Source organism: Kogia breviceps, chromosome 14, assembly GCF_026419965.1.
Source record: "Kogia breviceps isolate mKogBre1 chromosome 14, mKogBre1 haplotype 1, whole genome shotgun sequence".
NCBI classification, from domain to species: Eukaryota; Metazoa; Chordata; class Mammalia; order Artiodactyla; family Physeteridae; genus Kogia; species Kogia breviceps.
Window position 1 is genome coordinate 14,862,068 of NC_081323.1, and position 20,466 is coordinate 14,882,533.

At 47.4% G+C, this 20,466-nt stretch overlaps 1 protein-coding gene across 6 annotated transcripts; it reads left to right on the forward strand.

Annotated features, from left to right (window-relative positions):
- Positions 1 to 5,271: 5,271 nt before the first annotated feature.
- Positions 5,272 to 12,123, forward strand: LOC131741044 (serum basic protease inhibitor-like). 6 transcript variants are annotated; one of them, XM_067011739.1, is made up of 5 exons: positions 5,275 to 5,422; positions 6,935 to 7,058; positions 7,453 to 7,611; positions 10,911 to 11,106; positions 11,567 to 12,123. In XM_067011739.1, exons 3-5 carry the CDS (start codon positions 7,518 to 7,520, stop codon positions 11,598 to 11,600), a joined length of 324 nt encoding a protein of 107 aa, XP_066867840.1. In that variant the 5' UTR covers positions 5,275 to 5,422; positions 6,935 to 7,058; positions 7,453 to 7,517; the 3' UTR covers positions 11,601 to 12,123. The 6 variants fall into 6 exon arrangements, with proteins under 6 accessions (XP_066867839.1, XP_066867840.1, XP_066867838.1 ...); XM_067011737.1 differs by having other exon boundaries at positions 6,551 to 7,058; positions 11,567 to 12,120; XM_067011740.1 differs by having other exon boundaries at positions 6,551 to 7,058; positions 10,914 to 11,106; positions 11,567 to 12,120.
- Positions 12,124 to 20,466: the final 8,343 nt, after the last annotated feature.

The window sequence follows — 20,466 nt, forward strand, 5'->3', positions numbered from 1 at the left end:
CTTCCTCACAGCATCCTCACATTCATCCTCCACCCCACCATCTCTGCTCTCCTTGTGTTGGCAAATGTAGAATTTGTGGCATCCAGTTCTCAGCATCAGTGGTGGGAGTACTCTTTTCACTAAAGAAGCCCCTTTCCCCACAGTGATGTTGAACGTCTGTGTCTTCAAACAGTCTGGCCTTATGTTTAAATCAATTCATATTATAATTAAACCAACTACAGTGGATTCTGTTGTTTGCAAGTGAAACCTTAACCAGTAGGTTTCATGGAAATGGTGGTCCTTCTCACTCTTGTGCAGAGCAGCGGGCACCTCCCCATTTCTTGCCCTCAGACTGGGCCCTACCAGGTATAGGAAGCCAACCCCTTATCGTGACATCTACCTCTTAATGGCCACCCCAGTATACACAAAAACCTGGGTGACAGACACCTCAACACGAACGCTTTTGTCCTTTACTTCTTGGGCCAGGTCAAACTTTGGGGCAGGTTATTTTCCTGGATTCTCAGAAGGAGAAAGGAAGAAGCATGAGGGTCAAGGAAGCCCCTTCCCTGTCGTCATGTGCAGGGAGGGGCTTCCTACTCCAGCTCAAGAAGATCAAGAGGATCAAGCTCACGGTTAGTGGGCACTGGCCATTTGTCAGGCTCTGTGCTTGTCACATTCCCCAAATTATCTTCTTCCCCCTCCTTTCCACTTTGGTAACCATAAGTTTGTTTTCTATGTTGGTGAGTCCATTTCTTTTTTTGTTTTTTGTTGGCTTGTTTTGTTTCTTTGTTTGGCTACACCATGCAGCATGTGGGATCTTAGTTCCCTGACCAGGGATCAAACACAAGTACCCTGCCGTGGAAGCGCAGAGTCTGAAAAACTGGATGGCTCGGGAAATCCTGTGAGTCCATTTCTATTTTCACACCACACTTCTTAAGCCAGTCCTGTGTTGACAGGCACTTGCATTGCTTACATGTCTTGGCTATTGTAAACAGGGCTTCTATGAACATTGAGGTACGTGTATATTTTCAAATTAAAGTTTTCATTTTTCCAGATATATATGCAGGAGAGGAATTCCTGGATCATTTAGTAGTTCTCTTTTTAGTTTTTTTTTCTCCCTAACATGACTCTTTTATTTATTTATTTATTTTTAGTTTATTTATTTTATTTATTCATTTTTGGCTGTGTTGGGTCTTCGTTGCTGTGCAAGGGCTTTCTCTAGTTGCGGTGAGCAGGGGTTACTCTTCGTTGCGGTGCGTGGGCTTCTCATGGCAGTGGTTTCTCTTGCTGTGGAGCATGGGCTCTAGGCGCGCGGTCTTCAGTCGTTGTGGCACGTGGGCTCAATAGTTGTGATTCACGGACTCTAGAGCTCAGGCTCAGCAGTCGTGGCACACGGGCTTAGTTGCTCTGCAGCATGTGGGATCTTCGCAGACCAGGGCTCAAACCCGTGTCCCCTGCATTGAGAGGCAGATTCCTAACCACTGCGCCACCAGGGAAGCCCTCTTTTTAGTTTTTTTAAGGAACCTCCATACTGTTTTCCGTGGGGGCTGCACCAGTTTACATTCACACCAGAGTGTACGAAGCTTCCCTTTTTCCACACTCTCTCCTGCATTTATTATTTGTAGATTTCTCCATGATAGCCATTTTGACTGCTGTGATATGATACGTCACTGTGGTTCTGATTTCCATTACTCCAATAATTAACAATGTTGACATCTTTTCATGTGCCTGAGGCCATCTGCATGTCTTCTTTGGAGAAATGTCTGTTTAGGTCTTCTGACCATTTTTTGATTGGATTTTTTGTTTTTTCAGTATTGAGCTGCATGAGTTGCTTGTATACTTCTTTGGATATTAAACCCCTGTGGGTCGCATTTTTTGCAAATATTTTCTCTCATTCTGTAGGTTGCATTTTTGTTTTGTCGATGGTTTCCTTTGCTGTGCAAGAGCTTTTAAGTTTGATGAAGTTCCATTTATTTATTTTTGCTTTTATTTTTTTTGGCCTGGGAGACTGATCCATAAAAATAGTGCTATGATTTATGTCCAAGGATGTTTTGCGTATGTTCTCTTCTAGTTTTATGGTGTCATGTCTTCTATTTAGGTCTTTAATCCATTTTGAGCTTATTTTTGTATACAGTGTGAGGGTGTGTTCTAACTTTATCAATTTACATGTAGCTGTTCAGCTTTCCCAGCATCACTTGCTTAAGAGACTGTCTTTTCGCCATTGTGTACTCTTGGACTGAACGAATTGGGTTTATTACTCACTGCAGCAATGGACAATGAATTATATGGCATCTCATTAAGAGGATGTTTGAAGGACTTACAGGATGTGGGTTTCCATGAGGTTATTTGCAGGAGAGTTTCAGGAAGCTGGCTTTGCTCAGGATGGATGCTGTCAGGAAGTGGGGCAGTTCTATGATCAGGTGTCTTCATGTTATTCTGAAGTGAACTTTCAGCTGAGAACTGAGGAGGTACAACCGACGGACTTTGCTATGAGATTGTTCACAGGGAGTGAGAAAAAGGTAGAATGAAGGACAACACTCAGTCTTCTGGGGGAAGGTAGGGGAAGCAAGTCTTTAGAAGGAAGGACAGTAAATTCAGTTTGGTCAATGTTGAGTCTGTGGTGCTTCTAGAACACTTAGGCAAAGATGCTGAGTAGACGTTGATCCATTCATTCACATGTTCATGAAATGTTTATTAGTGATAAAATATGTGATGACTGAAACCTTTGATCAGACTCCATGGTTTCGAACACTGGCTCTGCCAATTTAGTAGGTGTGTGGTCTAATCAATTTGCTACTGCTTTACATGTGTGGGCACAGATAAACTTTGAACGGTATCCACAGAGATGGAGTCATCCTTCCATTTACATAGGAGGAACCTGAGGTTCAGAGAAAGTGGGGTTGCTAGTACCTCAGAGGGTGAAAGTAGCCACGTGAGTTCCCTGTCCTGATGTGCTGGTAAAAGTCACTGAGTCGATGAGACTGTCTAAGTAACTCTGAGAGAGGTGGAATTAATAATGTAAAACACCCGTCACCACTATGACAACCTACTATACACTATTGACAACCTGCACGTCTTCATCTCTAAACATCACAACAATCTTAATACTTTTTTTTTTTTTTTTCCATTTTAAAGACATTCAAGCTGAAGCTCAGAGGTTTCATCCCTTCTCCAAGGTCACATAACCAATACTGGCAGGTGCTGGGATTCAAACTCAACACTCTCTGTCTCCTATGCTTTTCCTTGAAAGAGATTTAAAAGCTGTGCCTTCAAAAGCCCCTATGATTCACCAGAGGAGACTCAAAATTCTTCAAATAGAAAGCTCAGCTTTTCATCATTTTTTAATGCTGCAATCAAGTGGAAACCAATTTTGGTAAAGAATTTTGTTCGCATTTATGCCATGAGGGCCCCACCTGTGAGTTAGAGGAGGACGATGGCTGAGAAAAGGCCACTGGATTTTAAAATGAGGAACTTGGTAGTGACCCTGGTAAAGGTAGCAGATCTCACTGGTTATGAGCAACAGAAACTGACTCTGACTCTGGCTATTGGAAGCAGAGAAGGAATTTGTGACAACGGTGTGGGGATGTAGTGGGCATCCATTCTCCCTTCCTGATTGTACCCTTAAGTGAGATCCTTTTGGACTCTTCTGTTGGCACCCAAAGCACCAATTGATTTTGTTCAGCTCACGGACTGAAGGGAGTGCTAAAAGGTCCCAGCTTGGAAAGGACAGTAAGCAAGGAAGAACTAAGGTCTTCCCAGGCCACCTCTGAATAACCTCCATTTTTAGGTCTTTTGGGATTCATTGATTAAGATTAAATTCCAGGGAGAGCATCTGATTGACCACTCTTGGTCTGGGGGTAGGGCAGGCACTTTGATTGATAGGCGGCCCAATCCCAGCAGTCCTGGGTGGAGGAAGAGTCATTCCTCAAGCAAAATCAGGCTACTGCATCAAGAAAAGGACAAAGAGATGCTAGGTGACAAAGCAACAAAATAGCCCATATACTCAGAGAGAGAAGTTTCCTTGGAGATAAGGGAGTTTGAATGGGTTCAACAGTCCAAGAGGAGGAAACGCCATTGTATGGTGAAAGGCATCCTCTTTGTTCCTGGGAATTTCTCAGATCTTCAATGTTTACAGTTACCTTAGTGTAGGCATATCTGCAGCTGACTCATGTTACCTTCCATTTTAACTTTTTCTTCCCTTTCTTGATGAATATGATTTTAGACTCATGAAGTCACGTCCACAATCTTTGATGCATCATCTCTGTTAATATCAGATACATTTGCCTGTGTGTTGTTTCTGTGTTTGTGTATTTGTAATATTGTAATAACCGCGGCCACGACTTACAGTTTTTGGCAAGTGTCTTCTTTCTGATTTTCGGCTGTTTTTCCTCCAGCAAGTCACTTTCCCTTAGCTGAATTTCAGTTGTTTCATCTGTAAAACACGAATAATAATACTTACTTCATAAGACTGTTAAATAAAAACAGCTACCTTTTACTGAACACTTACTGTGAGCCCACCCCAGGGGTCACAATTTTGCATTCCTTCCAGGTCAGGTGAGTGATGTGGACGGAAGTAGCTGAAATGTGGGTGGTGAAGGGGGGACAATAAGGCATGGTGGGGATTATGGAAACTGGGGGGACGCTCCCCTCCTGAGAAGAGAGCAGCTCTACTTAGCTTATTCATGGTTTGCAAAGTGTGGTCCCTTGAGCCGCACCAAGAGCAGCCCCGGAAGCCTGTTTGATGCAGAAACTCAGGTGCCACCCCTGTCCTAGTGATCAAATCTCTGCTGGTGAAGCTCTCAAATCTGTCTTTGAACGCCTGGCTGAGTGAGTCTGAGGCTCCCTCAAGTTTGAGAGCCACAGCTCTTGTTAAATTGCAAGACTGTGTAGCCAGATTGTTTACTTTTCTCGACAATACTAGAAATTTACTTTTTAAAGAAATCCCCCACTGTTCAATCTTGGCAAATGTTTCAAATTGTAATTTGCACTGTATGGGCTAACAATACTCATATTCTAGCCAGATTTGAACCTCTGGTTTATGCTTTTCCTTTTAATCCTTCAAATAATCCTTAAAAAAACAGTATTCATGACACCAATTTTAAGGAGGAAGACTATATAGTTCCAAAAAGTGAGGTGCTGTTATATCACGTAGCCAGAGAGTGGCCAGTCATGACTTGGATATGAATGTACCTCTCACAGGGCGCAGCGTCACAGAAAGATAAACATCATCTGCCTGCCAGGCACATTCCATCCACTTCTGGAAATGACCTTAGATAGCATGGAATCCAAGCTCTCATTTTTCAGAGGGAAAAACTGAGGATTAGAAACAGACATATGACCTGGGTTCCCACAGGGTTGGGATCCGTCATCTTTATCCAGAATACAGCCCCTGTGATGTTCCCGCCTTGTGATTTCTCTGAAGATGCCCCAAGGGGCCGGGAAGGTTTGTACTAGAGATTCAGTCACTGGTGAGCAGCGAGGTGGGAGGTGGAGGGAGGACAGGCCCCTCGGGGGCTGCTGGGTCTGGGGGCCTCCAACCTGGCCCAGAGGGAGGAGGACCAGGAGAGGAGGACATTGGGAGAGAAAGACAGGCAGATGAGAGAGGAGCGGGGAGCAGAGAGGGGTGTCTGCTGTTCGCTGGTCTAAGGTGGACAGACTGAGGCAGGCAGCGGGGCAGGACCAGAGGGCCTCCTGAGCTGGAATCCCGGTGTGCCGTCTGCTGCTGTGGGTCCTGAGCAAGTCGCTCCACCTCTCTGAGCCTCTGCTTTCTCGCCGGCAAAATGGGATGAGAAGCCCCGATGGTGTAGGGTCGACGCGAGGCTAAACGAAATCATACATGTGAAATGTCTCAGGAGAGGGTAGACCGTCCACACACAGTGGCTTGTTTTGTGAGTCCCCCGCTCCCGACGCCCTTCTGTCCGGGGGCAGCTCGGTATTGAGAGCTCCTGCCCTTCTCAAGGGCAAGGCTGTCTTGGTGCCAGGGAGGCTGCCCCTCCCGTCCTCTGCAGCTCATCCCCAGCTGTGCGCCCCTTTGACGCTTGGCTGGGCTTGCTCCTGGGGCTTCTGGGCACTGAGCCAGCTCCCTTCTCCTTGACCCTGGAAGTGGGGCACAGGGTGTGTGTGTGCGTGTGTCTGTGTGTGTGTGTGTTAGTGGAAGAATTCTTGTCTGTGCTTGGATGAGTGTGAGTGAGGGGGCCTTGGCGCTACACGGTTGACACTGGCAGTGAATGTATGGGAGTGAGGGAAGAGACTGTGGGTGTGTAAGCCCTCACATGTGCGCTATAGTTTACAGCTTACAAAGCAGCAGAGTGCATGGTGCAGAGACTCTGAAGCCAGATCCCTGGGTTCAGATACTGTCTCTACACTCTATATCTTTAGGCAAATTATTTCTTGTTACCTCAGGTTCCTTCTCTGTAACATGAGGAAATATCAAAAATTCCTCACCACCTCTTTTAGGATTTTTGAGGATTAGGTGAGTTACTATATGTCAAGTAGTTAGGATAATGTGTGACACATAGAAGAAGCTAAGTTTTATCGTCTGTAATGACTTATTATTATTATTATTACACAGGACTTTGACTTCTCAGGGAGAAGAATATATGTCTATTGCCTCCACTTCTTCCACAGAAACGCATGATGTTGGCAGCATTGACCTCATGTGACACTTGAAAACACAGGGCTCTGGGAGATTTAAGTCTTCAGGGCACAAAGTTAGGAAAAGGCAGAGCTGGTACCCAAAGTGAGGTCCTATGGTTCCAAAACCACTGGGGGAAAGACAGGAGGAGGGGGGCTCTTACAGGCGATCTTTCATGCTCCCCTGAGGTCCACTCAGGCAGGCAGCTCTCCTGTTTCTGAAACCAGGTGAGGGGAAGTGGAAGGTCCTGCTGTGGAGACGCGTTCAGCTCCCTGCTTCCCCTGTGCCCACACCCCTTACTCCTTTTTCTACCCCGAAAAGAGGGTTGCTACCCCAGGAGGGCTTCTGCCTGGGCCAGTGCCAGGTAAACAGCAAGTGTCCGTCCAGTAGAGAAGCTGTGGCAGTGGTTGCTGGAAGGTGTCCCGTGTCACACCTGTCTTCTGAGGTAGGTAGTGGTAATGGTGGGGGTGAAGTACATCATTCCCAGCTGTAATGACACCTACAGGAGTTGAAAAGGAGGACCTGAGCTAGCACACTGTTGTTCACTTATCCATCCTTTGATTTGCTCTCATTCACTCATCACCTGCCCTGCACTGCTCAAGGTGCTGGGATGCTCCCTGAGTCAACATATTGGACAAAATTCCACCTGTGGAATCACAATCCATGCTTCCATGGACCCCCAGGCAGAGTCAAGTCTGAGAAGCGCTGTTACCGGGCATTTGGCCCCAGCAGGCATGAGCAGGAAGGCTGGTTAGGTGGGGAGATTACGCAATAAACAGGACGGACCCCAGCTCCTCCCCTTCCTCACTCCCCTCCTCATTGCCTGTCCCACCCCTCAGCTGGGATATGAAAAGCGCTGCCAGCCCCAAGCTTTCCTCAGAAGCCCTCCTGCAAGGCCACGAACATGAGCCGGCTCTGCCTCTCCATCGCCCTTCTCGTCCTCCTGGGCACCCTGGTGACCTGCACCCCAGAGGGTAAAAGCAGCAACCAGGCCCCAGGTAAGTCCTGACCCAGCTCTCCTCTGCAGGCTGGTGGGGGGGGGAATGAGTGGAGTCCATGGAAAGGGCTGGGGGGCACGGCTGGGGTGGGTGCCGACAGCCCTCTCGGGAGTTCTCCTGGGAAGTTGGGCAGTTGTAACTCCAGGGACATTTCATGACTCTCAAAAGGAAAAAAAAATTAAACTTAAAATTAAAAAATCTATATCCCGCCAAATCTACCAGATCAGGAATCCCATCTCTGAGACTCTCTATTCATGCTCAGTGCTGTTTCCCTGAACCTCACTGTAGTGTAATAAAAAGATCAATATTTGATCCTTGTCCTGGTCCTGGAACAGACCTCCTGAAACTCCTGGAATTGACTGTCTTTTTTATGGTAATGAGGTGAGTAAAGGAAGGCCACGGAGAGACCTGCAGGATGGGGCTGGTTTCCAAAAAAACCCAGTCATGTGTTTAGAGGTTACAACTTTCAACAGCCCTCATCCCGGCACCTCTGGGGAGACGGGAGGGTAGTGAGATGGAGCTCAATCACCAATGGCCGATGATTCAATCGATATGTCTATTTATTGGCACCCCAATCAAAATCCATAAATATTGGGGTTCCGAGCGCTTTCGGGGCGGTGAGCACACGGAGGTGCCGTGAGGGTGCTGTGCTCCACTAGGGCATGGGGCCTCCGCCCACCTCTGCTCCCGCTTTGCCCTGCGCATCTCCTCCATTTTGCTGTCCCTTAGCTTTTTCCTTCATAATAACATGAGAACAGTAAGTAAAGGGTTTTCCTGAGTTCTGTCTCCACTTCTATTGGTTAGTGAACATGGAGGTGGGGTCATGGAACCTCCTATTTCTAGCCAGTCGGTCACAAGCATGAGTGACTCCGGACCACGTGGCTGGCATTTGTAGTGAGGACAGTCTTGAGCGCTCAATCTGCGGGATCTGCACTAATTCCATGGATTTAGTATCAGAAGTAAATTGCCTTCTGGGATGCCCAGTGGGTGTTTAGGGAATTGTTTGGTGTTGGTGGAGACACCACATATTTGGTGTCAGGGAAATACCAGACTCAGTCTTCCCTGTGATTTGGGGGCTCAGGTGAGGCTTGGGACAGGGGAATAATGAAAGTTGGACACTGCAGCCAGAAACTCTTACCAGTCACCTGTATTTTCAGAATTCCTGGCAGAATCAGGTAGTTCATCTAATGGGTTGTGACATGATGGTAGCTTGTCCTGACCCTATCACCCACATGCCGTGTGTCCTGGGACAAGTCATTTGCAGTTTCCTTACTTGAAAACGGGAACCATGTTACATGGGTTTTTGAACAGCTTACCAGTCATAAAGTTAAAGAGTTTAATCACATTTCACGGCCAACTTTGTCCATTTTCCACCAAGATGTGTTAAATTGAAAAAAATTCTCTACCTACCTCATTTGGGAAAGAAAAAATATTTAGGTATCAAATAATTATTCCTCTAGGATTAAAATTAAACAGAAAGATGTGGGACCACTGAGCTGAGCAACTGCAGGGAAAGCAAGAAACACAACACTCGTGTGAGATGTGGCTCCTGGGACCAAGGCTGATACAATCTTAGTAAAGGCTCAAGGCCCTTTCCCTTGTCCCCTTTTGACTATGATTTTATTACCCTCTCAGGGTATAGAATGAGAGGTAGATTGATAATTATGTAGAGCTGCCCCATCATCAAGTAGACTTTGCACTAACAGGAGTTCCATTATATCCATTCTATTCAATGACTGTGCGCTTGGCATGAGCATGAAATGGGAGATTCGTTCCCTGGCCATATATTTATTAAGTCCCTACAGGCTTGGTTCTTGGTGTGGGGAAAGAGCTGTAGACAGAATACGGAAAAATACCTTGCCTTCTCGGAGTGAGACCGACAATAGCAAAAGGGGGGAATTCTCTGCTAGGTTACGAGTGTTTGGAAGGTAGAGAGTGATGGGGATAAAGGAGGCTGTGCTCTTTCTGTAGACTGATCAGCGAAACCCTCTGTGATGAGGGGGCCAAGTTGGAGCAGAGGCTGCAGCAAGAACGTGCCTCGTGTGAAGCAGCAGCAGCAATTACCAGGGTGGCTGGAGCTGAGTGGGTGGGAGCGGGGGAGAGGGGAAGGGATGAGACCAAAGAGGCCATGGGGGCAGGTCCTGACCAGGCTTGTAGGATGAGAATCGGAATTTGACTGTGAGAGAGATGGGGAGTCACTGAGGGACTGGTCATGGGAGCAATGGGATAGGATCCGTGCGGCTGCAGTGCGGAGAGTGGCCTCTAGGGGGCCAAGGGCAGAGACAGAGGCCCGTGGGCAGGCTGCTGCAGGGGTCCAGGTGAGCCATGCTGGAACGTGTAGCTATGTTGTTCCCTGGGTCGATGCCAGTCCTTTTGAATAACATGAATCTCTTCCTCTGTTGAGGTTTCTATGGAGGCTTCATTATCTAGTCATGATGCATTCAATCATTAGCCACTGGTGATTTTTCAACCTCCAGCTCCTCTCCAATCCCTGAGGTTGGGGGTTGGGCTGAACTGTGGATGGGAGGACATGAGGGAGGGGGTAGGAATGAAAGTTGCAACCCTCCTGTCAGGCAGTGGTTTCCCCTGGCAACCAGAACCCATTCTGGGGTTACTAGGGTCTTCCCCAAAGTCAACTATTTCACATAACAAAAGACACTTTTATTGCTTTCAGCACTTAAGAAATAGCAAGGTTTGTAAGAACTCTGTACCAGGAAATTACAAAGAACAAATATATATATATATATAGCTTATTGTAAGTCACAGTATCAATATAGTGTCAAGATTCAATTTATAGAGTCCCTGTGAGGTAACAAAAGTGAACACACTGGTATGTTTTCTTCATGCCTTTCTCCATTACAGCCTGATTCCTTCACACTTTTTTATTAATGGTGGAAACTTTTTACCATACAAGTAAGTGCAGAGAATAGTATTATAAAACCCAGGCACCAGCTCCAATAATTACTGACATATGACGAATACTTTTTACCTTGTCTGCCATTTTTTATTTTTTTTTGGTAGAGGTTTTTGAAGCTCATCCAAGACATCATACCAATTAATCTTAAAATGCTTCATGATGGAGATATCAATCTGTGCACGATTACCATATCATGTCACACCTAGGAACATTAATAATAATGTCCCAGAAAGCAGTTTGTCAAATGGACTTTTCAATTTGACCAGCCCCCAGAACCCTAACATTCTCTATCGCAGACAAACTGGTGGTTTCAGTTGTTGACATTGTAGATTGAGCTGCAATAACGGCCCTCGTAACTGACCCATAGCCCCTCCCATCCCAGCAGGTTCTCGGCCTGCCTACTGCCTGGAGCCTCAGTACAAGGGTCCCTGCAGGGCCCAGAAGATCAGGTACTTCTACAATGCCAAGACCGGGCAGTGTGAGACCTTTATAAACAGCAGCTGCCGTGGGAAGAAGAACAACTTCCTGACGGCAGAGAACTGCATGAGGATCTGCGGTGGTCATGCGGGGACCTATGGGTAAGAAAGGGGCGGGGCAGCGTGGGAGGGGAAGGGCTGAGAAAAAGAGGTGGAGCTCAGGGGGCCCCACACCGTTCACACCTGCACAGTGTCTTTCCACCTCGCTGCCTCCCAGGAGAAGTGGCTGCGGTGCCCTGTGAAACCGCACACTGAGCACATCCTCCACGGGCCAGCTTGGCAGAAGGTCACCCTAGAAGCCCCGTCATGAGAATCTGAGCCTCCTCACGTGCTCCCCTTTTCTCAGATGGCAACACTGAGTCAGCCACCCTACAGAGCAGGTCTGCAGAGCTCCTGAGCTCCTCACCTAGGCTTGGAAACTCACTTCCTTCTTGTTGGTCATTCTGGTCCTGGGTGGCCTTTGGCTGCATATTTCTGGGAAAGTCTAGGATCTGTCACGATGAGCGGTGTCCAGGTCTGGGGCTTCAGAGATGTCAATCAGCAAGTTCCTTTCTTTTTGCAGAGGACCTGCGAACACTACCATCCCGAAACCCTGAAGTCCGAGGAGGATACGCGCAGGGCTGGGCTGTGGCTGCTTCTGAAACAGTGTGGTCTCCTCTGAATCCGTCTTTACCCCACCCTCCTCAGCAGAGCCCTGTGTCTCTCCTTCCCCCCCATGGGTGTACATGGCTTAGTTCTGTCTCATCCAGTGGGCTCTAAGCACCATGAGAGCAAGGCTTCCCTTTATTCCTAGCACTTAGCACAGGTCCTGGCATAAAGGAGACAGTCCATAATTATTTGAGGATGGAAGGAATGAATGCAGGAACACATTCCTCATGTCAGGATTCTTGTCTTAAGCCACATTCTCACTGCATCCTCACCTTCCTCCCCCACCCCCATCACTGCTCTCCTTGTGGGCGGCCAAGGTGGAAATTCTGGAATCCAGTTCTCCGCATCAGTGGTGGCAGAGGTCTTTTCAATAAAGAAGCCCCTTTCCCTCACAGTGATGTTGTACATTTTCCTTCTGTGGCTTCAAACAGACTGGCTTATATTTCAATAAATTCATATTCAAATTGCACTAACTGGAGTGGATTCTGTGGTTTGCCCCTAAGAACCCTTACCACTAAGGTCCATGGAGATGCTGGTCCTTCTCGCTAGTCTGCAGAGCAGCGGGCACCTCCCCTTTTCCTGTCGTCAGACGGGGCCCTGCCAGGTATATGAAGCACACCCATTACAGCACCATCTACCTCTGAATGGCCACCCCAAGCTACACCAAAACCCCGGTGAGAGACACCTCAACATGAAAGCCTTCTTTCTTCACTTCTTGGACCAGGTCACATTGGGGGGCAGGTTGCTCTCCTGGACTCTCCGAAGGAGAAAGGAAGAAGCATGAGACTCAGTTGTCCATTTTCACTAGGAACCCCCTTGCCTGAGGTCCCATGTGGGGAGGGGCTTCTGACTTCAGTTAAAGAAGGGCTACTACCCTTTCTGTGTGCCTGGCTCTGTGCTAGCATTTTGCCTGCATTCTTCGATTAATCATCCTAAGAATCCTTCAAGGGAGGAAACGGAGGCATAGAGATGTCACTTAGCTGCTGTATGAGTTTCATAACACAGCAGGTCCCAGCCCTCCCAAGTAGAAGAACTTTGACAATGTTTTCATGCTCCTGCCTCTGGGAAGATGTGGGATGGAGGCACCTTTGGAGAACAGACTATCTGCTTCACTACAAATGAGGCAAGAGAGGCACGGGGACCCCAACAAGCATAGACTACAAATAAACAAGAACACAGATGGTGCTGGTTCTCTTACTTCATTCTAGTCTTGGGCAAATTTCTCAACATCTCTGAGCTTTACTTTCTTTAATTATAAAATAAGGATAATGCTTGTACTTTTTAACTATTCTAGCCAGAGACGACTAGAAACACTCCATTTCTTAGTTGAACTAGTTGGGTTTATTTTGTTTTTTATTTTATTTTTTTGCGGTACGCGGGCCTCTCACTGTTGTGGCCTCTCGCGTTGCGGAGCACAGGCTCCGGATGTGCAGGCTCAGCGGCCATGGCTCATGGGCCCAGCCGCTCCGCGGTATGTGGGATCTTCCCGGACCGGGACCTGAACCCACATCCCCTGCATCGGCAGGCAGATTCTCAACCACTGCGCCACGAGGGAAGCCCACTAGTTGGGTTTATTACTCACTGCAGCAAGGAATAGGAATCACCTTGGAAGACAATATCATGTCTCATTAAGAGAATGTTAGATAGAACTTGTAGGATGTGGGCTTGTGTTAGGTGATTTGGTTGGCAGGGGGGCAGTGTTTCAGGAAGCTGACTCTGCTCTGGATGGATGCTCTCAGGAACTGGGTCTGAATGGGTATCTTAACTCTAAGAAGGGAAGACTAGATAGAGGTTAGAGCTGTACTTGTTAAAGAAGTAGCAGTCACTCAATACAGGGGGATGCTTGGATATTTTGGCAGTTTGTATAATTTACCTCTTTTTTTCTGTGTTCAAACATCATTACCGAATGTCTTATTTTTGTGTTGATCCATCATGCACACAGAATGACCTTGTCTGATGTTGAAGGTGTCTGAAATGTTTCTGTTGAGTAGGAGAAGATAAGGTGCACTGTGATGTCAGGTCAGGTCTTGGAACTCAGAGGCTGCTTTTCTCTTTTTCTATCAATCTCATAAAGTTGTGATGACAATAATAAGATATGATATATGTTAAATGCTTTCTACAAGTATTGGCAGAATAACCTTTTAGTGAATGTGTGATGATCAGATAACAGTAAGAGTACTACTATATATATATGTTATTTAATAATTATTAATTTGTAACAGCGAGTGAGAAAATGACTTGGTATTCATGAAAAGAGATTGGCTTCAGTAACTCACTATGTTGCTGTGTGATCTTGGGCAAGTCACTTCACCTCTCTGGGCCACAGGTCCTTTCTTTGTAAAAGAGGATGATGGTATCTGCCTTAAGAAATCTCTAGGTTTGGGTACTTTGAGGACCATGTTGATTAGGCTGCTAAAGTTCTCTGCATACCACTTACCAAAGCAAATTGTCTAGAGGCACATAGAGGTTTCGTTTCCCTGGCTCCTGACTGCTTTTCAAACGTGCTGTCGACTGTAGTAAAGGAACATATGGCATTGATTGTTGCAGTGTCCCCTTCTAGAAGTCCACGCTCATGAAGTTCCCGCAGTGCCAGAGGAGAGACACAGTCTCTCTTCCAAATAGGTCTGCTTCTTCATCAGAGGTAACCAAAAACCCTCTTGCTTCCTTGATTGACCTTACCCCAGTCCTGCCCTTTTCCCACCCCACCTTGCCTTTATTTTACCCCCTGATCAAAGGAGCTAAGTGTTAACTGTCATATAGCTCACTATTATTCTTATTATAAGGACTTTGACTGTGCAGGGAGAAGGAATATATGTCTGTTGCCTCCACTGCTTCCTCAGCAACCTCACGACATGGGCAGCACGGGTCTCATGTGGCACCTGATGACACGAGGCTCTGGGAGATTTCTGGCCCCAGGTCACAAAGTTAGGAAAATGGAGAGGTGGGTTGCAAACTGAGGTCCTCCAATCCCAAAACCACTGGTGGAGAGCCCAGAGTGGGGGGTGGTTTGCAGGGGATCATTGAGAAGTGCTGTTACTGGGCATTTGGCCCCACCAGGCAAAAGCAGGAAGCCTGCTTATGTAGGGAGACAATAATTACACAATAAGGAAAAAGTCTTACACCTATCAATGTTTCCAACCACAGACCACCAGAAACAGTCCACTTACAAAGTGAACGAGTTGGGTTCATTACTCACTGCAGCAATGGACAATGAATTATATGGCATCTCATTAAGAGGATGTTTGAAGGACTTACAGGATGTGGGTTTCCATGAGGTTATTTGCAGGAGAGTTTCAGGAAGCTGGCTTTGCTCAGGATGGATGCTGTCAGGAAATGGGGCAGTTCTATGATCAGGTGTCTTCATGTTATTCTGAAGTGAACTTTCAGCTGAGAACTGAGGAGGTACAACCGACGGACTTTGCTATGAGATTGTTCACAGGGAGTGAGAAAAAGGTAGAATGAAGGACAACACTCAGCCTTCTGGGGAAAGGTAGGGGAAGCAAGTCTTTAGAAGGAAGGACAATAAATTCAGTTTGGTCAATGTTGAGTCCATGGTGCTTCTAGAACACATAGGCAAAGATGTTGAGTAGACATTGATTCATTCATTCACATGTTCATGAAATGTTTATTAGGGATAAAACATGTGATGACTGAAACCTTTGATCTGACTCCATGGCTTCAAGCTCTGGCTCTGCCAATTTACTAGCAGTGTGGCCTATTCAATTTGCTAGCGTTATACATTTGTGAGCACATATAGACCTTGAATTGTGTCCATAGAGAGGAAGTCATCCTTCCATTTACACAGAAGGAAACTGAGGCTCAGAGAAGGTGGGTATTGCTGGTACCTCAGAGGGTGAAAGTAGCAGAGGCAGTTCCCTGTCGTGATGTGATGGTAAAAGTAACTGAGTCGATGAGAATGTCTAAGTAACTCTGAGAGAGGTAGAATTAATAATATAAAACACCCATTGCCACTTATTGACAACCTACTATGTGCCAAGCCATGCACATACATCCGAATCTCTCAATATTGCAACAATTTTAATAAGTTTTTCTTCTGTTTTAGAGTGATACAAGGTGAAGCTCAGAGGTTTCAGCCCTTCTCCAAGGTCACATAACCAATACTGGCAGAGCTCATCACTCCCTGTCTCCCATGATTTTCCTTGAAAGACGTTTGAGATCTGTGCGTTCAAAAGCCCCGGAGAGGGCTTCCCTGGTGGCGCATTGGTTGAGGGTCCGCCTGCCGATGCAGGGGACGTGGGTTCGTGCCCCGGTCCGGGAAGATCCCACGTGCCGCGGAGCGGCTGGGCCCGTGAGCCATGGCCGCTGAGCCTGCAACGTCCGGAGCCTGTGCTCCGCAACGGGAGAGGCCACAACAGTGAGAGGCCCGCGTAACGCAAAAAAAAAAAAAAAAAGAAAGAAAAAAGGAGAACACAGGTAAAAAATATTCACCATATATCAGTAATTACTGAGGCTGGTACCTGGGTTTTATAATACTATTGTCTGCACTTATGTGTATGGTAAAAGGTTTCTACCATTAATAAAAATTGTGAAGGAATCAGGCTGTAATGGAAAAAGGCATGAAGAAAACATACCAGTGTGTTCTCTTTTGCTACCTCACAGGGACTCTATAAATTGAATCTTGACACTATATTGATACTGTGACTTACAATAAGCTATATATATATATATATATATTTGTTCTTTGTAATTTCCTGGTACAGAGTTCTTACAAACCTTGCTATTTCTTAAGTGCTGAAAGCAATAAAAGTGTCCTTTGTTATGTGAAATAGTTGACTTTGGGGAAGACCCTAGTAACCCCAGAATGGGTTCTGGTTGCCAGGGGAAACCACTGCCTGACAGGAGGGTTGCAACTTTCATTCCTACCCCCTCCCTCATGTCCTCCCATCCACAGTTCAGCCCAACCCCCAACCTCAGGGATTGGAGAGGAGCTGGAGGTTGAAAAATCACCAGTGGCTAATGATTGAATGCATCATGACTAGATAATGAAGCCTCCATAGAAACCTCAACAGAGGAAGCGATTCATGTTATTCAAAAGGACTGGCATCGACCCAGGGAACAACATAGCTACACGTTCCATCATGGCTCACCTGGACCCCTGCAGCAGCCTGCCCACGGGCCTCTGTCTCTGCCCTTGGTCCCCTAGAGGCCACTCTCCGCACTGCAACCGCACGGATCCTATCCCATTGCTCCCATGACCAGTCCCTCAGTGACTCCCCATCTCTCTCACAGTCAAATTCCGATTCTCATCCTACAAGCCTGGTCAGGACCTGCCCCCATGGCCTCTTTGGTCTCATCCCTTCCCCTCTCCCCCCCTCCCACCCACTCAGCTCCAGCCACCCTGGTAATTGCTGCTGCTGCTTCACACGAGGCACGTTCTTGCTGCAGCCTCTGCTCCGACTTGGCCCCCTCATCACAGAGGGTTTCGCTGATCAGTCTACAGAAAGAGCACAGCCTCCTTTATCCCCATCACTCTCTACCTTCCAAACACTCGTAACGTAGCAGAGGATTCCCCCTTTTGCTATTGTCGGTCTCACTCCGAGAAGGCAAGGTATTTTTCCGTATTCTGTCTACAGCTCTTTCCCCACACCAAGAACCAAGCCTGTAGGGACTTAATAAATATATGGCCAGGGAACGAATCTCTCATTTCATGCTCATGCCAAGCGCACAGTCATTGAATAGAATGGATATAATGGAACTCCTGTTAGTGCAAAGTCTACTTGATGATGGGGCAGCTCTACATAATTATCAATCTACCTCTCATTCTATACCCTGAGAGGGTAATAAAATCATAGTCAAAAGGGGACAAGGGAAAGGGCCTTGAGCCTTTACTAAGATTGTATCAGCCTTGGTCCCAGGAGCCACATCTCACACGAGTGTTGTGTTTCTTGCTTTCCCTGCAGTTGCTCAGCTCAGTGGTCCCACGTCCTTCTGATTAATTTTAACCCTAGAGGAATACTTATTTGACAGCTAAATATTTTTTCTTGCCCAAAGGAAGTAGCTAGAGACGTTTCTTCAGATTAACACATCTTGGTGGAAAATGGACAAAGTTGGCCGTGAAATGTGATTAAACTCTTTAAATTTATGACTGGTAAGCTGTTCAAAGAACCCATGTAAACATGTATCCCCTTTCAGGTGAGGAAACTGCAAATGACTTGCCCCAGGACACACGGCATGTGGGTAATAGGGTCAGGACAAGCTACCATCATGTCACAACCCATTAGATATACTACCTGATTCTGCCAAGAATTCTGAAAATACAGGTAACTTGGTAAGGGTTTTCTGGGTGCAGTGTCCCACGTTCATTACTCCCCTATCCCCAAGCCTCACCTGAGCCCCCAAATCACAGGGAAGAGGGAGTCTGGGTTTTTCCCTGACACCAAATATGTGGTGTCTCCACCATCATTAACCAATTCCCCAATAACCAGTAGCCGTTCCACAAGTCAATTTAGTTCTTTTTTTTTAATATGTATGTATGTATGTATGTATTTGGCTGTGGCAGGTCTTAGTTGCAGCTCACGGGGTCTTCGTGGCCACGTGCGGGATCTTAGTTGCCCCGTGTGGGATGTCCGTTGCCGCACGCAAGATCTTGGTTGAGGTGTTCGGGATCTTTGCTGTGGCATGCAGAATCTTTGTCGCGACATGAGGGAACTTTAGGCGGGGCATGGGAATTCTTTCTGGCATGTAGGATCCGACTGCATGATGAACGACTGAATCCAGGAGCCCTGCATCGGAAGGGGGGAGTGTTAGCCACTGGTCCACCGGGGAGGTCCCTCAATTTACTTCTGATACTAAATCCGTGGAGTTAGTGCAGATCCCACAGGTTGGGGACTCAAGACTGTCCTCACTTCAAACGCCAGCCACGTGGTCCGGGTCACTCATGCTTGTGACCTACGGGCTAAACATCGGAAGCTCCATGACCCCACCTCCATGTTCACTAACCAATAGAAGTGGAGACAGAACTCAGGAAAACCCTTTACTTACCGTTCTCATGTTATTATGAAGGCTAAAGCTCAGGGACAGCGAAATGGAGGAGATGCGCAGGGCAAAGCGGGAGCAGAGGTGGGCGGAGGCCCCATGCCCTAGTGGAGCACAGCACCCTCACGGCACCTCCGTGTGCTCACCACCCCGAAAGCGCTCGGAACCCCAATATTTATGGATTTTGATTGGGGTGTCAATAAATAGGCATATCGATTGAATCATCGGCCATTGGTGATTGAGCTCCATCTCAATACCCTCCCGTCTCCCCAGAGGTGCTGGGATGTGCGGTGATGAAAGTGCTAACCTCTAAACGCATGTTTGAGTGTTTTTGAAGGCCAGACTGAAAGTCTCTCGGATCGCCTTCCTTGACTCATCTTGTGACCTATGAAAAAGAGTAAATCCAAGCATTTCAGGAGGTCTGTTCTAAGAACCAGGACAAGGATCCAATTGATCTTTTTATTACACTACAGTGAGGTTCAGGCAAACGGCACTGAGCATGAATAGAGAGTCTCAGAGATGGGATTTCTGATCTGGTAGATTTGGTGGGATATAGATTTTTAAAATTTTAATTTTAATTTTTTTCCTATTGAGAGTCATGAAATGTCCCTGGAGTTACAACTGCCCGACTTCCCAGGAGAACTCCAGAGAGGGCTGTCGGTACCCACCCCAGCCCTGCTCCCCAGCCCTTTCCATGGACTCCCCTCATCCCCGCAGCCTGCAGAGGAGAGGTGAGCCGGGACTTACCTCTGGCATGGCTCTTGTGTTTACCCGCTGGGGTGCAGGTCACCAGGGTGCCCAGGAGGACGAGAAGGGCGATGGAGAGGCAGAGCCGGCTCATGTTCGTGGCCTTGCAGGAGGGCTTCTGAGGAAAGCTGGGGGCTGACAGCGCTTTTCATATCCCAGCTGAGGGGTGGGACAGGCAATGAGGAGGGGAGTGAGGAAGGGGAGGAGCTGGGCTCAGTCCTGTTTATTGCGCAATCTCCCCACCTAACCAGCCTTCCTGCTCATGCCTGCTGGGGCCAAATGCCCAGTAACAGCGCTTCTCAGACTTGACTCTGCCTGGGGGTCTTGGAAACAAGGATTGTGATGCCACAAGTGGAATTTTGTCCAATATGTTGATTCAGGGAGCATCCCAGCACCTCGAGCAGTGCAGGGCAGGTGACGGACGGTCAGTGGGTGCATGAGTGCAAATCAAAGGACAGATAAGTGCTCAGCAGTGTGTTAGCTCAGGTCCTCCTCTGCAGCCTCCTGCAGGTGTCATCACATCTGGGCGTCAATGTCCGGCCCCCACAAGGACTACCTCAACCTACCTCAGAAGACAGGTGTGACACAGGACACCTTCATGCAACCACTGTCACAGCTTCTCAACTGGGTGTATGCTTGCTGTTTACCAGGCATTTGTCCAGGCAGAAGCTAAGCTAGGGAAAGACACTGTCCTCCTGGGGCAGCAACCGTGTTTTCTGGGTGGAAAAAGGAGTAAGGGGTGTGGGCAGAGGGGAAGCAGGGAGCTGAACACGTCTCCACAGCAGCACCTTCCACTTCCCCTCACCTGATTTCAGAAACAGGAGAGCTGCCTGCCTGACTGAACCTCAGGGGAGCATGAAAGATCGCCTGCAAGAGCCCCCCTCCTCCTGTCTCTGCCGCAGTGGTTTTGTCATTCTTGAACCTCACTTTGGGTACCAGCTCTGTCTTTTCCTAACTTTGTGCCAAGGGACTTAAACCTCCCAGAGCTCCAGTGTCATCAGGTGTCACCTGAGATCCGTGCTGCCCACATCACGGGGTTGCTGTGGAAGCAGTGGAGGCAACAGACATAAA

Coding starts and splice junctions, on each gene's coding strand:
- LOC131741044 (XM_067011736.1), top strand. CDS start 7,518: ATGAGCCGGCTCTGCCTCTCCATCGCCCTTCTCGTCCTCCTGGGCACC. Junction 7,612..10,895: donor AAGCAGCAACCAGGCCCCAG/GTAAGTCCTGAC, acceptor ACTGACCCATAG/CCCCTCCCATCCCAGCAGGT. Junction 11,107..11,566: donor GGTCATGCGGGGACCTATGG/GTAAGAAAGGGG, acceptor TTCTTTTTGCAG/AGGACCTGCGAACACTACCA.